At 40.4% G+C, this 15,285-nt stretch overlaps 1 protein-coding gene and 1 non-coding gene across 6 annotated transcripts in view; both read left to right on the top strand.

The window, feature by feature from the left end:
• Window positions 1-15,285, top strand: part of CHD8 (chromodomain helicase DNA binding protein 8) — a 62,914-nt gene that overhangs the window by 40,316 nt on the left and 7,313 nt on the right. For 4 of the 5 annotated variants that reach the window (XM_044231283.1, XM_044231279.1, XM_044231282.1 and 1 more), the window contains exons 11-32: window positions 304-441; window positions 1,639-1,760; window positions 1,904-2,147; window positions 3,201-3,377; window positions 4,400-4,543; window positions 4,783-5,038; window positions 5,993-6,203; window positions 6,451-6,646; window positions 7,150-7,317; window positions 7,510-7,689; window positions 8,264-8,374; window positions 8,720-8,916; window positions 9,117-9,316; window positions 9,397-9,577; window positions 9,667-9,756; window positions 10,041-10,144; window positions 11,481-11,610; window positions 12,725-12,800; window positions 13,270-13,324; window positions 13,503-13,710; window positions 14,141-14,349; window positions 14,441-15,160. In XM_044231283.1, coding sequence (XP_044087218.1) covers window positions 304-441; window positions 1,639-1,760; window positions 1,904-2,147; window positions 3,201-3,377; window positions 4,400-4,543; window positions 4,783-5,038; window positions 5,993-6,203; window positions 6,451-6,646; window positions 7,150-7,317; window positions 7,510-7,689; window positions 8,264-8,374; window positions 8,720-8,916; window positions 9,117-9,316; window positions 9,397-9,577; window positions 9,667-9,756; window positions 10,041-10,144; window positions 11,481-11,610; window positions 12,725-12,800; window positions 13,270-13,324; window positions 13,503-13,710; window positions 14,141-14,349; window positions 14,441-15,160 — 4,117 coding nt within the window. The remainder of the gene's footprint in view (window positions 1-303; window positions 442-1,638; window positions 1,761-1,903; window positions 2,148-3,200; window positions 3,378-4,399; window positions 4,544-4,782; window positions 5,039-5,992; window positions 6,204-6,450; window positions 6,647-7,149; window positions 7,318-7,509; window positions 7,690-8,263; window positions 8,375-8,719; window positions 8,917-9,116; window positions 9,317-9,396; window positions 9,578-9,666; window positions 9,757-10,040; window positions 10,145-11,480; window positions 11,611-12,724; window positions 12,801-13,269; window positions 13,325-13,502; window positions 13,711-14,140; window positions 14,350-14,440; window positions 15,161-15,285) is intronic. The other variant, XM_044231281.1, reaches the window with a different exon arrangement.
• Window positions 12,079-12,188, top strand: LOC122894730. The gene has a single exon (XR_006381804.1). It is a non-coding gene; the product is annotated as a small nucleolar RNA U6-53/MBII-28 (small nucleolar RNA).

Here is a 15,285-nt window from a genome sequence, read left to right as displayed (position 1 = left end):
ACTTTCTAGGTATTAACACTTTGTGATCTGATTCTGTAGTCAAATTCTTACCCTTTGGGGCACCTGGTTGTTGGGCATCTGCCTTTGGCTCGGGTCATGATCCCAGGGCCCTGGGATTGAGCCCCACGTCAGGCTCCCTGTGTGAAGCCTGCTTTCCCTCTCCCACTCCCTCTGCTGTGTTCTTGTTCTCACTGTCTGTCTCTCTGTCAAATCAATAAAATCTTTAAAAAATAATTCTTACCCTTTAATAACAACAGAGAACACAGAATCAGTTTATTAAGGCTTTAGCTTTTTCTCTCTTAGCCTGTAATTTACTACCTGGTGAAATGGTGCTCGCTGCCCTACGAGGATAGTACGTGGGAGCTGAAGGAGGATGTTGATGAGGGCAAGATACGAGAATTTAAGCGGATTCAGTCGAGACACCCAGAACTCAAAAGAGTAGTAAGTACATTTGCAATTAGAATGTAAAGTCCATGTAGGTAATGATTTAGTTTTTATTTATAGAAGTTTATGTAGTTGTTTTAGCGTTTAATATAGAAATTTTCAAACATATACAAAAGTAAAAGAAACCGTATAGTCTACTAATTTCCAGATTATTTAAAAGCAAATCCTAGATTCCTTTACTTCATCTTTAAGTATTTCAGTGTTTATGTCCAAAGGTAAAACCACTTTTATACCTGATAAAATTTAACCATTTCTAAATATCAGCAAGTAACCAATTGCTATATATATATATTTCCCTGATTATCTTCTAATTTTTGTTAAATTGTTTGGATTGGATTTTGAATAAAGGTCTATAGCTGTCAGTTAATGTGTCTCAAATATCTCTTAATATTAGTTTCCCCCTACTTTATAATTTCTCTTGAAGAAATCAGGTGGTTTGTTCTCTAGGGTTTTCCATAGTCTGAAGTTTACCAGTTATACCCCTCTTGGAAACTTCTAATGTGTTCTCTGTTCTTTATTATTTTACATAAATGGTTAGATACAGAACAGTGGTGTCCACTGGAACTTTTTAGCACTGTGCTTAATATAGTAGCCAATAGCTACATTGCACATGCTGAGTAATCACATTTGGCTAGTGTCAGATGTAAAACATCATCATAGTTCCGTTAGTATCACTCTTTTAAAGGCTTGATCAAATGGGGAAGGGAGACACTAAATCTATTTCATAGGTGATTCTATCAGGTTGTCTTTTGTGATATTATTAGTCATTTATGATCATTGCCTCGGCCTTTTCTTTAAGGATTTCAAAATGATGTTATTTTAATTATATCATGTTTTTACTTATTAGCTAGAATCTCCTATAAAAGGAAATAATGATTCATGTACTGTTTGGTTCCTCTGAGGTACAGATGATATAGGAAAAGAAGATAAATGCTTTGTTTTCTTTCTTTATTTCCCAGATATCAAAATAATGAAGTAGTTCTCTTGCATTCTCCAAAAGTGACCAGTGGTTTTGGTTTTCCTCTTTTATTAAGTTTCTTAAACTTTATTTTAGTTTAAACTTTATTATGAATTCATGAATTTGGATGTATTTTAAATGTTTTTAAATCGATTTTGGCTCCTAGAACTCCCTAGTTAGTTTGCCTAATTTTTTTAGTGTCTTCACCCCATTTATTCAAATTTTCTCTTTTGTAGAATCGTCCACAGGCAAGTGCTTGGAAGAAGTTGGAGCTGTCACATGAGTATAAAAACAGAAACCAGTTACGGGAATATCAGTTGGAAGGGGTCAACTGGCTGCTCTTTAATTGGTATAACAGGTACAGAAAAGAGTAGGCTCATGAAATGTAGGCTTGCCTGGAATTATTTTTATCTCTTTCCTGTTGAAATAGTTCCTTTTTACGTATTTTTTAAAAAGATGTATCTTTTGACATGCTTTTCTTTTTCCATGATGAATCTTCAGGCAGAACTGTATCCTGGCTGATGAGATGGGACTAGGAAAAACTATCCAGTCCATTGCCTTCTTGCAGGAGGTTTATAATGTGGGCATCCATGGCCCCTTCCTAGTCATTGCCCCACTGTCCACAATTACTAACTGGGAGCGAGAATTCAATACATGGACAGAAATGAACACTATTGTATACCATGGCAGTCTGGCCAGCCGTCAGATGATTCAGCAATATGAAATGTACTGCAAAGATTCACGGGTGAGTTGTAGTTCATGGGAATGTAATGGTTCAGAGAGAGTAGGCCAAGGTACCTGGTATTTTAGAGGCTTTTATATGAATAAAAGACTAGTATTGAGATTTTCTGAAGTGACTTAATGGCATTTTGTTTAGATTGCACAGGGAATTTTTTCTTTGACTTTTGTTCTTTTGATCCAGTGGACATTTTGATTCAGTGGAAGTTCTATTTATGAATACATGCATTTTAAATAGAATTTTATTGGCATTGAGTTTTCATCAAGAAGTATTGAGGTGATGAACTTAAGCCACTTCCTCTCTTTTCTTTAAAGACTAAAATTTTTCATTCAGATTAGTTCCTTTGTTCTATACAAATTTGAAAATAAAAATTTGAATCATTCATCCTTTGTTAGTCACATTTGTGCTTTTAATTTTGTTAAACTGATTCAATTCTCCTGTCTGTTTTAAAAAAAATTTTTTTTTGAGATTTTATTTATTTATTTGACAGAGAGAGATCACAATAGGCAGAGAGGCAGGCAGTGGCGGGGAGTGGGGGGGAAGCAGGCTCCCTGCTGAGCAGAGAACCCGATGCGGGACTTGATCCCAGGACCCTGAGATCATGATCTCAGCCGAAGGCAGAGGTTTAACCCACTGAGCCACCCAGTCACCCCTCTCCTGTCCATTTTTAGACAGTAACGGTATTACCTGTTTCACTTTCAGTCTTGTCTTGTATATCTCAACAGTGCCCAATATTTGTGGATTTCAGTGTTAACTACCAAAAGATCTAGATCTGAGATAAATGAGCTAGGCACACAGCAGAGTCGAAAGTGTCCAGCTTTATACAGTGAGGTCTGTCATTTTCCCAAGAAACTGATAGCTTGAAGAAACATTGTATCTTAGATTCAGTGATTTGGCACTATTTATCAGGAAAATACACAGCAGCAGAGATGGGTGGTGGTGCTGTTTGTATTTCCTACTAAGCCTGCTTGAATATAGAAAAGAGAATGTGTTAATGCAGAAGAGGTCCTCACTTAGGGGACATTAGGCCTTTTTTAACTTTATTGCCTTCATGCTTAGGGGCGCCTCATCCCAGGCGCATACAAGTTTGATGCCTTGATCACCACTTTTGAGATGATTTTGTCAGACTGTCCTGAGCTTCGTGAGATTGAATGGCGTTGTGTCATCATTGATGAGGCCCATCGGCTAAAGAACCGTAATTGCAAGCTGCTTGATAGCCTCAAGCACATGGACCTGGTGAGTTCTTTATGTTGACTTATGGGTGGAAACACCTGGAATTAAAATAATCCTAATTCCCTGTGGAATTAATGTAACAATTTTAGCAGAGAAAAAACTTTAGAATCTTACTATTGGGTGGTGGGTATGGCCTATGGGAATGGACACCTGAAAGTCATATAAAAGTCCTATAAACTTTAGAATTAGAAGATAGTTGTATGTTAGCAGTTCTTAATCAGGTGGAGAGGTGGGATACAATATTAGTTACCTAGTGCGACATAATGAATACCCTAAAACTTGGCTTAAAACAACAACTGTTATTTTTTATGATTCTCTAGGTCAGCAACTTGGGCTGGGCACAGCTAGGCCATCCCTTTTATGGTCTTGCCTGTAGTCAGTAATGTGGCTGCTGCTGGCAATTGGTGGGCTCCTGGGTCATCTACCATATGACCTGTCATCCTCTAGTAGGCCAGACTTTGCTTCTTGACATGGTAGAGTCAGGGTAGTATCCAGAAAGGGCAAAGGCAGAAGTTGCAAGGCCTTTGAGGTATACGCTCTGAAACTCACACAATATCACTTCTGCTACATTCTCTTTGTCAGAGCAAGCCACAAGGCAAGCCCAGATTCAAGGGGTGAACCTTGATAGGAGGAACTACAAAGAATTAATGGCCATATTTAATCCAGCACAGGTACATTCCCTAGAGGGGGACATATTAGGATATCTGTGGGGAGTTGAGTGTGGAAAGGCCTATGTAATTGGAAAAAAACCCCATATGTTTGAATATTTCTTTATTTGCTTATAATCTTAATATTTAAATTCTTATTAAATAATATCAAGGCTTTGGTTTTTTGTTTTTGTTTTTGTTTTTAATGTTTTGTGTTTATCAGAAGAGGGAGCAAGTGAAAGAAAAGATCGTAATCTGGTCCATTCCCATAATTTTATAGATAATGAAATTAAAACTAAAGTTTTATACCTAAGAGAAAACCCCAGAAGTCCTTTATATTTTTGAGTTTTACCATATTTTTGTTTTCTCCATTTCTAGGAACACAAAGTGCTACTCACAGGAACGCCATTGCAAAATACTGTGGAGGAACTGTTCAGCTTGCTTCATTTCTTGGAACCTTCACAGTTTCCTTCAGAATCAGAGTTCCTCAAGGATTTTGGGGATCTCAAGACAGAGGAGCAGGTAGGAAGTCTATCTGGACAAGAAAGGTAATGTTTGTACTAGGCACACCTTTGTTGCCGTGGATTACAAGGACCTCTCTGAACTCCTTATAACCTTGGGCCTACGTCATTTGTGGCATTGTACAAAATCCACATTTTTCAGATAATGGAAAGCTCTCATTGTATTCCTTCATGTTTCCATGTAATGTGGGAATGTTTGTCTAATAGTTTTTATTTATTTTCTCTCCTGTATTGGCACAGGTTCAAAAGCTACAGGCCATTCTCAAGCCAATGATGCTCAGAAGACTCAAAGAGGATGTGGAAAAGAATCTGGCACCCAAACAGGAAACTATCATAGAAGTAGAGTTGACCAACATCCAGAAGAAATATTACCGGGCTATTCTGGAGAAGAATTTCTCCTTCCTTTCCAAAGGGGCAGGTCATACAAACATGCCTAATCTACTCAATACAATGATGGAGTTGCGCAAATGCTGCAACCACCCGTATCTCATCAATGGTGAGAGAGTTCTGGACAATACCTACATTTCTATATCACATGCATTTACTTGCAAATAATAGCCCTGAGGAACAGTGGATATGTTGACTGATTTGGGAGGGAAGGGGATTCTTCTTATAAAACAATTTTAAGACTTTAAGATTTTTTTTTAAAGAATTTTGAGAGAGAGACAGAGAGCACACCTGTGCTGGGGAGAGGGAGAGTAGCAGACTTCCCGCTGAGTGAAGAGCCTGATGTGTGGCTCAGTCTTATGACCTGCTGCAGTCATGACCTGAGCCAAAATCAAGAGTTGGACACTTAACCAGCTGAGCCACCCAAGCTCCCCTTACTTACTTATTTATTTAAAACTTTATTCATTTGAGAGAGAGAGAAAGAAAGCAAGCATGAGGGGGAGCATGGGAAGGGCAGAGAGAGAGGGAGAAGCAGACTCCCTGCTGAGGAGGGAACCCGATTCGTGGCTTGATCCTAGAACCCCGGGATTATAACCTGAGCCAAAGAAAAGACACCTAGCTGAGCCACCAGGCACCCTCAAGCACCCCGCTTCTAAAAAAAAACCAAACAATTCTTATGTGGAATCTTTTTCTCTAGTCCTTCCCCCTTGATCCTGCATAATCTATGGGATTTGCTGTGTAGAATGTCATGAACAAGAACTCAAGTCATTCTGTGTTCTGGATAAATGTCCTCATCGGTACTCCATTTTGTAGTTCCTGTTTTGGATGCCAGTAGGGTGATGATAGTTGTTTGCATGTACTGTCCTAGTCCTCGTTGTTATAGATGTTTTATCCAATTACAATCTTAAGTCTAACTTATTTGCAGTATTTTGTATAACACAGTTGAAGACGATTTAGGATTTTTTGGGTGCTGAAATTCTCTGTGAGGAAAATGTTTATTTCAAGTCAGATTACTTTTCTTTGCTTCCCATCTCACCATCAAGTTTGATTTTTCTTTTGGTAGGTGCAGAAGAAAAAATCCTAACAGAATTTCGAGAAGCTTGCCATATTATACCTCATGACTTCCACTTGCAGGCCATGGTTCGTTCAGCTGGCAAATTGGTTCTTATTGACAAGTTACTTCCAAAACTTAAAGCTGGTGGCCATAAGGTTCTGATCTTCTCCCAGATGGTACGCTGCCTAGATATCCTAGAGGATTATTTAATCCAGAGGAGGTGAGAAAAGTGTCATCCCTTGCCTTATGTTTACTGTAGCTTCGTAAAACTGTAGAGTAGGAGGATCTAGGTTTAATTAAATTGGCCAGGACCAGGATAAAAGGAGTACTTAAGATTCTCAACTTTCTGTTTAGGTCTTTGGTCAGCTGGAGAGATGGAATTACTGATATTGATCCTAATTTGCTTTTTCGGTTTCTTTTTCTGCTTAACTAAGTTAGTTAAATTTTTTTCTGTAACTGCCATACAGGTACCTATACGAGCGTATTGATGGGCGAGTCAGAGGTAACCTTCGACAGGCAGCTATTGACCGCTTCAGCAAGCCTGACTCGGACCGCTTTGTCTTCTTACTGTGTACCCGGGCTGGTGGACTTGGTATTAATCTCACAGCTGCTGATACCTGCATTATCTTTGATTCAGATTGGAATCCACAAAATGACCTGCAGGTAGAGGAAATCTTTGTCTTAAGGGCTAACTACCTAAAGTAAGTGGTTTTGCAACAGGATCAGGATCTGTTAGACTTGTACATCAAAGAGTATGGAATTGTTTCCTTAGTTTAAGGGTGGCAGTCTCCATGAGAGGTCAGCAAATTTTTTCCATAAAGGGACAGATAGTAGATCTTTTGGGCTTTGGGAACCATACAGTTTCTGTTGTAACTATTCATCTCTACTCTTGGAGTACAAAAGCAGCCATAGACCATATATAGATGAGTGGGTAGGGTTAAATATCACCAAATGCACAGTGGCTGTGCAGCCTATAGCTTACAGACCCCTGGTGTACTTGGTGGGACAATAATTTCATCTTAAAATTGACTTTTGGTTTTGAGTTGATCTCATGTCTTCTTTGTAGATAGGAATTGGTATTTTGAATCACAGGTCTCTTCCTGCCACTGCCCCCCGCCCCAATTTTATGTCATCTTTGCCCTTTCTTTCCATTTCTTTTTCAACAGGCCCAGGCACGGTGTCATCGAATTGGGCAGAGCAAAGCTGTGAAGGTGTACCGTCTCATCACTCGTAATTCTTATGAGAGAGAGATGTTTGATAAGGCTAGCCTCAAGTTGGGATTGGATAAGGCTGTGCTTCAGTCCATGAGTGGTCGAGATGGCAACATAACTGGAGTGAGTCCTCTTAATCTATAGATATGTTTGTAGCTGGTCATAGTGATAGAGGGAGAGAAAGCTGGTTTTTGCACAGGAATATGACCACCTTCTTTGGATTTCTTAAAATATTTCTTAAAACATAATGAACTAAGTTATTATATAGATAGTATTCTCTTGTTAGCTTTTTCATTTTTCTATTTGATTTTGCAGATCCAACAGTTCTCCAAGAAAGAGATTGAAGATCTCTTACGAAAGGGGGCATATGCAGCCATAATGGAAGAAGATGATGAGGGCTCCAAGTTTTGTGAAGAAGACATTGACCAAATCTTGTTAAGACGAACCACAACCATCACCATTGAGTCTGAAGGAAAGGGTTCGACCTTTGCCAAGGTATGTTCTGTCTGTGCCAAATTAAGGAAAAGGGGGTAGAGACTGCAGTCTCCTAGAATTTAAATTATTTTTTTCTTAAGGATTTTATTTATTTGACAGAGAGAGAGACATCCAGAAATGGAACACAAGTAGGGGGAGTGGGAGAGGGAGAAACCAGCTTCCCGCAGAGCAGCGAACCCCACACAGGGCTCGATCCCAGGACCCTGGGATTATGACCTGAGCCGAAGGCAGATGCTTAACAACTGAGCCTCCCAGGCGCCCCTAGAATTGAGATATATTTTTATTTTTATTTTTTTTTTTTTAAAGATTTTATTTATTTATTTGACAGAGAGAGATCACAAGCAGGCAGAGAGGCAGGCAGAGAGAGAGGAGGAAGCAGGCTCCCTGCTGAGCAGAGAGCCCGATGCAGGCCTCGATCCCAGGACCCTGAGATCATGACCTGAGCCAAAGGCAGCGACTTAACCCACTGAGCCACCCAGGCACCCGAGATATATTTTTAAAATATAGTTACTGGTTTCCCACTGCTCAGAAAAGTATTGTAGTTAACTTTACTTTGTTCCTTTGTTCTCACTAGGCAAGCTTTGTTGCTTCTGAAAATAGGACTGATATTTCTCTGGATGACCCCAACTTTTGGCAGAAGTGGGCCAAAAAGGCTGACCTGGACATGGATCTACTTAATAGCAAGGTAGGCTTCCTTTTCTTTTAGGGAGGAAGTATTATAGAAGACACATTACTTTCAGGAGACTTTGTAGCAGCTCTGATTCTTTGATGCTGACCTTGGATTTTGATGGTATATTGTATATAAGAGCCATTGTAAAAACTTTCTCTATGGGAAGCCCCAGAAAACTGCTTGGATATCTACCACTTAACTTCGTTTCTGAGTCATATATTTTGCCTGTCCTAAAAAAATCTCTCTTAGAGTATCTACAAATGTTATATACAAGGCTATTTCAGTCCATAATTGTGTTAATTCCTTTCCCATGGCCTTGTCATGAAGAGAGTTACTCTTCTCCTTCTGTTCTCTGTGTAGAATAATTTGGTGATTGACACACCTAGAGTACGAAAACAGACCCGCCACTTCAGCACTCTGAAAGATGATGACCTAGTGGAATTCTCTGATTTGGAAAGTGAAGATGACGAGCGTCCACGCTCTCGCCGACATGACCGTCATCATACCTATGGGCGCACTGACTGCTTTCGGGTAGAAAAGCACCTATTGGTGTATGGGTAAGAATCACCTTGCCATTAGAGGTAGTGTATTTCCATCCTGATGGACACTCTATTTGCCTTTCAGATTGGAGGCTGTGACCAAAGAGGGAATAATGGGAAAAGCTTTATTCTGTTACCATGTTTTTCCCCAGATGTTTTTGTCTCCTACCTTTTGGGAGTCCCCAGGAAAATATTCTTACAGTTTTCTGTTTTTCTAGTTGGGGACGGTGGCGAGATATTTTGTCTCATGGACGTTTCAAGCGACGTATGACTGAACGAGATGTGGAGACAATTTGCCGGGCCATCCTTGTATACTGTCTTCTGCACTATCGTGGGGATGAAAATATCAAAGGCTTCATTTGGGACTTGATTAGCCCTGCCGAAAATGGCAAGACAAAAGAATTGCAGAATCATTCAGGTAATTATCAACTCTTTACTTTTCAGATTTCTATTGGTTACCTAATCTTTTTCAGGTCCAAGGGTTTTTCTCAATCCAAGTCTTCAATTTCTCCCCTTTCGCAGGTCTGTCTATCCCTGTGCCCCGTGGACGCAAGGGGAAAAAAGTAAAGTCACAAAGCACTTTTGATATCCATAAGGCAGATTGGATCCGGAAATATAATCCTGATACTCTGTTCCAAGATGAGAGTTATAAGAAGCATTTAAAACATCAGTGTAACAAGTAAGGATAGAAATTAACAAAGACCAAAGCATTTTCCACCTCAGAGTTTCTGCATTATTACTGAGCCAGCTTTTCTTCCTCCCTTTTAGGGTGCTATTGCGTGTACGAATGCTGTATTATCTGAGGCAGGAGGTTATTGGAGACCAGGCAGAGAAGGTGTTAGGGGGTGCCATTGCCAGGTACAGTTATGCTGTATTTTTCTTTATGTATTTCTCTTTATGCCCTGCCTTATTCCAGAAAAGATTGGTTTACTTTTTTCAGTCTGTACTATCTTTGGAATAACTGGTAATTAAGATCTGTGTATTAGGTCTTTGATCCTATGCTTGATACTCGTGGAAGGAATTTGGTAGATCCAGGAGCATTTTAAATTACTGGATAAAAGAAGATACCTATAATAATCTTTCCAAGGATTGTCATTTTAATCCTTCATTGCTTTGCTGTTTCTGCTCTTTTATACCTTTAGTGAGATTGACATATGGTTCCCAGTAGTGGATCAGCTGGAGGTTCCAACAACATGGTGGGACAGTGAGGCTGACAAGTCCCTGCTCATTGGAGTCTTTAAGCATGGTGGGTACCTTTCCTTAGCTTATTCCTTTCCTATTGTGGACTGATTTCCACAGATGGAACACGTAGCAAAACGCTCATGGCCAATAACTTGAGTTCTCTGATTGATCTTTAATAAAATTATGTTTGAATAGGAAACTAGTTCTTAAATATCCACAGCAAAGCAATTAGTTCCTATAAATAGATGTTTAGAAAGGCCAGATGGATAGTTAAATCCTAAGGTGGGGTGTTTCCCATCTGTTCTCTAACCTGTGTTAACAGTCTGTATGTTATGCATCTCATTTAAGGTTTCACAAATCAGGGGAGGTAATACATGCCCACTTTTATTAATAATAACTATGCTTAATTTGTGTGAAAGTGTTCTATTTATGTAGTGTCCTGTTTGTCTAAATATTCAACACGGATTCTGATGGAAGTGTGAACTACAGTGAGATAAAAAATAAAGTACAAAAAGCGGGAGTACTCCCTTTTCAGTCTAGCTTAATAACAAATCCTAGGTATTAAAAGCAGGGAGTGCTAACCATCTTCCAGCTCAGTGATTTAGTGAATTCGAATATCATTTCTTTTTTAAGATACTTCTTTATTTATTTCTATAAAATAAAAATAATGGCACTTGAACCACATGTTTTCCTGAACTTTGATGGATAAGAAAAACTGAACATTTTCTAGTCTTAAATTTACTTTTGAGGGGCACCTGGGTCCCTCAGTTATTAAGTATCCACCTTTGGCTTGGGTCATGATCTCGGGATCCTGGGATCAACCCGGCATCAGGCTGCCTGCTCGGCAGGAAGCCTGCTTCTCCCTCTCCCATCCCCCTGCTTGTGTTCCCTCTCTTGCTATATCTCTCTCTGTCAAATAAATAAAATCGTAGAAAAAAAATTTACTTTTGAGACAAGGAGGTTTAGAAGAGTCCACACATTCTGAATTGTGTTCATTCACTCATTCATTCATTCAGTATTCATCACATAGTCATTGCCTGTTTGTTTGTAGGTGTTTCTTATCCTTTATTTGAAAATGTGTGGCTTGGCCCTAAATTATTTTACTTTTTTCATTTGCCCAACTGTGTAGTATGAATGATAACAGAAGAATTACTGGTTAAGTGGCTATGTAAATCTGCCACCATTCTATAAATATTCTGATCAAATTCCTATCTTTCACAACTAGTGATAAAACTTTGTAATTGCTATAGATCTATTCAATATAGTAATAAAACCCATCAGCTGTCCAAGTTAATATTTTGCATTATGAGTAAAGTAGCTCATATATTTGAATTATTCCAGCACACTTTAGGCGAAGTTAATCTTTTCTTTGGCTTATGGTCTTTTTTTTTTTTTTTTAGGCTATGAGAAATACAATACTATGAGAGCGGACCCAGCCTTATGCTTCTTGGAAAAGGCTGGTCGACCAGATGACAAAGCCATTGCAGCAGAACACCGAGTGTTGGATAATTTCTCTGACATAGTAGAAGGGTAAGCATTGGTGTTTAGTTCTCTTGATGTTCTGAGTCTACCCTTTGAAGGCTCTTAGTCACTTATACATAGAGATAACATAATTCTTAACTAAACCCATCGGTATTCTTAATGATGGTTATACTCATTAATGATAGATTATTAACAAAGAATGGGACCAGCGGAAAGGACTCCATAAACTAGGCTAAAACAACACATTTGCCAAAGATGCAACCAAGGGTGAAAAAGAATGTTACTCCCTTATTTGATATTCTGTTCAGTTTTTTTTGTTGTTGGTTTTTTTGGGCAATATTTATCTGTACAGCCACAGTAGCTGAAAGGACAACTAACTGGTTGTCTTGAAAGATAATTAGCCATGCACTCTCCTGTGTCACTTATGTGGTAGAGCCTCAGGATATTTTAGCCCTGGTTTATCATCTTCCAATGGTGGCTGACACATAATAGGCATATATTCTGTCTGGATACATGCCTCAATGATGAGTTGCCATGCTAATACTGAGTCACCAAGTAGGGCAATGTTGCCTTAGCTTGGGTGCCAGTGAGTTTAACAAAACTTCTCATGTGGAGACCTGAGGGGCATGTGAAATATTTGGCTTAGTTCATGAATACCCATGCACTCTGCAGTTGAGAGATTTCTCTTTGATGATCAAGTCTTGGTTTGCTTAGTGCAGGACCCTCAAAGGAAATTGGTTCGGTTATTCATCACAAATCATTTATTATGTCACTCTTCTACTCAGTAGAGCAAAATAAAACAAGCAAACATGGACTATTCAAATGTACAATAATAGTAAATAAGAAAGAGGGGAAGAATAGGTAAACAATGAAAAGGGTTATGAAAAGAAAGGAAGGATTCTGGCCAAGGTATTTCATTTCAGATTCAACCAGTTTAGAATGGCACTTTGTCAGTTTCTTCTCATTCTTCGTCTTGTTGGATGCTCTACCTAACTTTACTCGGAGCTTAGCACCTGGCCTGCCATTCCTTTGAGCATGAAGGAAAACTGTGGTTCCATCCTGGATTGTATGTTTGGCCACATCTTCATCCTAAATTCCTCTTAGTGAAAGAAGATACATTCTTGTTTTGTTGTTTTTTTTTCATGCCTTTGGACAATTTTAGGGTTGACTTTGATAAGGATTGCGAAGATCCTGAATATAAACCACTCCAGGGTCCCCCGAAGGACCAAGATGATGAGGTGAGGAATTCTCATTTGAGTGTAGCTTTGCTCTATTACTAAATAGTTAAGTATTCTTTTATTCCCTGGATTCTGAAGTATATTGATTAATTTATAATATAAGATGGAAAGTAACTACTATTTGAGAATATAAAGTATTCATGGAAAGGATTGTTAACACCAGCTGGGGGAGACCAGGGATGGCTTTGTGGAGGAGGTGGGATCAAGCTGGATGTTGAAGTACATTATTTGACTGCTAAATTCCCGAGCCCCTTTATTTTCAAGCCATTAACAGCAAACTGATTTTTTCAGGTTCTACTTTCTTACTCCTTTAGTTGGTTGCTTCCATTTTTTTGTGAGGGTTCATTAGACGTTTTTCTTAATCCCTTTGGTGCCATAGAAGGACACACATAAGAAAGTGATTTCAGAGTGCCAACTTCCCCCCCTTTCCCTCCCCCCTCCATCCTGTGGGGTGGATCTCCTTCTCTAGGGTGATCCCTTGATGATGATGGATGAGGAGATCTCAGTGATTGATGGAGATGAAGGTAAACTTCTAGGTCAACTAGTACAATTTTGTGTGGGGTGGTGGTTTGGGGAATTATTTACTGAATTCTGTCCTATCCTGGGATTTCTAAGAGCTTTTTTTTGGGCTGGGTTGAAATACTGGTGTTATCTCTACTGCCTTTCTTGTACTTCCTATTCATTCTGCTTTGCTTCCCACAGCCCAGGTGACCCAGCAGCCAGGCCATCTCTTCTGGCCTCCAGGCTCTGCTCTGACAGCTAGGCTTCGGCGCCTAGTAACAGCTTATCAGCGCAGCTACAAGAGAGAACAGATGAAGATAGAGGCTGCAGAACGAGGGGACCGGAGACGGCGGCGTTGTGAGGCAGCCTTCAAGCTAAAAGAAATTGCACGGCGGGAGAAACAGCAACGGTAAAGTATGACTGGGAATTTGGGCTGAGCTTTAGGCTTGCCTTTGGCTATGGGTCCTATATTGAAAAGCATCTTAGGAAGGCTTTATTTGGACTTCCCTACTGAGGGAACATCTTTTTTGCCTTTAGTTGTTACTCCTCTGCAACAAAAAAACCACAGCTCCTTGGAAGGTCTCTTACATGGCCATTCTCATTGATTTTATTGCCCATGTATTTTTTCCCTTAGCTGGCTATTCTTAAAATCTTACATGTTATGGAGTACCTCTTAACTATCTCTTCTACTGTTTTCTGGGTTATTTTTGGTTTTGGTTTGTGGTTTTTTGCCCCATCTTTCAATTTTTTGTTTATTCAGGTATTCTTTTTCACAGTAAGAAGTAACCAGTTTCCCTGTGTTTTTCTGCTCTCTGCTGCCTGACTCCTCTTCCCTTTAGATGGACAAGGCGTGAACAAACTGATTTCTATCGAGTAGTGTCTACCTTTGGTGTGGAGTATGACCCCGATACCATGCAGTTTCATTGGGATCGCTTCCGTACATTTGCCCGACTGGACAAAAAAACAGACGAAAGCCTTACGAAGTACTTCCATGGATTTGTGGCCATGTGTCGCCAAGTGTGCCGCCTTCCCCCAGCAGCTGGAGATGGTAAGCAAGACTAGAGAGTCTTGTGTGAGTGGGGATGGATGGCAACAGAACTAACGTGGTTCATTTCTCCTCCCTCCCCTATCTCTTACAGAGCCCCCGGACCCTAATCTGTTCATTGAGCCCATCACTGAGGAGAGGGCCTCACGGACTCTCTACCGTATTGAATTACTTCGGCGCTTACGGGAACAAGTTTTATGCCATCCCCTTCTGGAAGATCGGCTGGCATTATGTCAGCCTCCAGGTCCTGAATTGCCCAAATGGTGGGAGCCTGTTCGGCATGATGGGGAGCTTCTACGAGGGGCAGCCCGCCATGGGGTGAGCCAAACAGACTGCAACATCATGCAGGACCCAGACTTCTCTTTTCTGGCTGCCCGTATGAATTATATGCAGAACCATCAGGCAGGAGCACCAGCTCCATCCCTGTCACGCTGCTCTACGCCACTGCTCCACCAGCAGTATACCTCGAGCACTGCCTCACCACTGCCCCTGCGCCCAGATGCTCCTGTTGAAAAGCCACCCGAGGAGACAGCTGCCCAGGTCCCCAGTCTGGAGAGTCTGACTTTAAAACTAGAGCATGAGGTGGTGGCCAGGAGCCGACCAACCCCACAAGACTATGAGATGCGAGTAGCCCCCTCTGATACCACCCCTCTGGTTTCCCGGAATGTTCCACCAGTCAAACTGGAGGATGAGGATGATTCAGACTCTGAACTGGACTTGAGCAAGCTGTCACCATCATCCTCTTCTTCCTCATCCTCATCCAGCTCCAGCTCCAGCACTGATGAGAGTGAGGACGAGAAGGAAGAAAAGCTAAGTGAGTGCATGTGACAGGCTATTGGCCCTTTTCCCTATTTCCCACCCTCCCACCCCCCTCACCCAGCTATTTCCCCTGTTTTCTAAATGCATCCTATGGGAGAGATTTGGATTTCGATTTGATAG

Source organism: Neovison vison, chromosome 13 (genome assembly GCF_020171115.1).
Source record: "Neovison vison isolate M4711 chromosome 13, ASM_NN_V1, whole genome shotgun sequence".
NCBI classification, from domain to species: domain Eukaryota; kingdom Metazoa; phylum Chordata; class Mammalia; order Carnivora; family Mustelidae; genus Neogale; species Neogale vison.
Note: the sequence above shows the minus strand (reverse complement) of the source record. Positions and strands in the feature narration are given on the sequence as shown.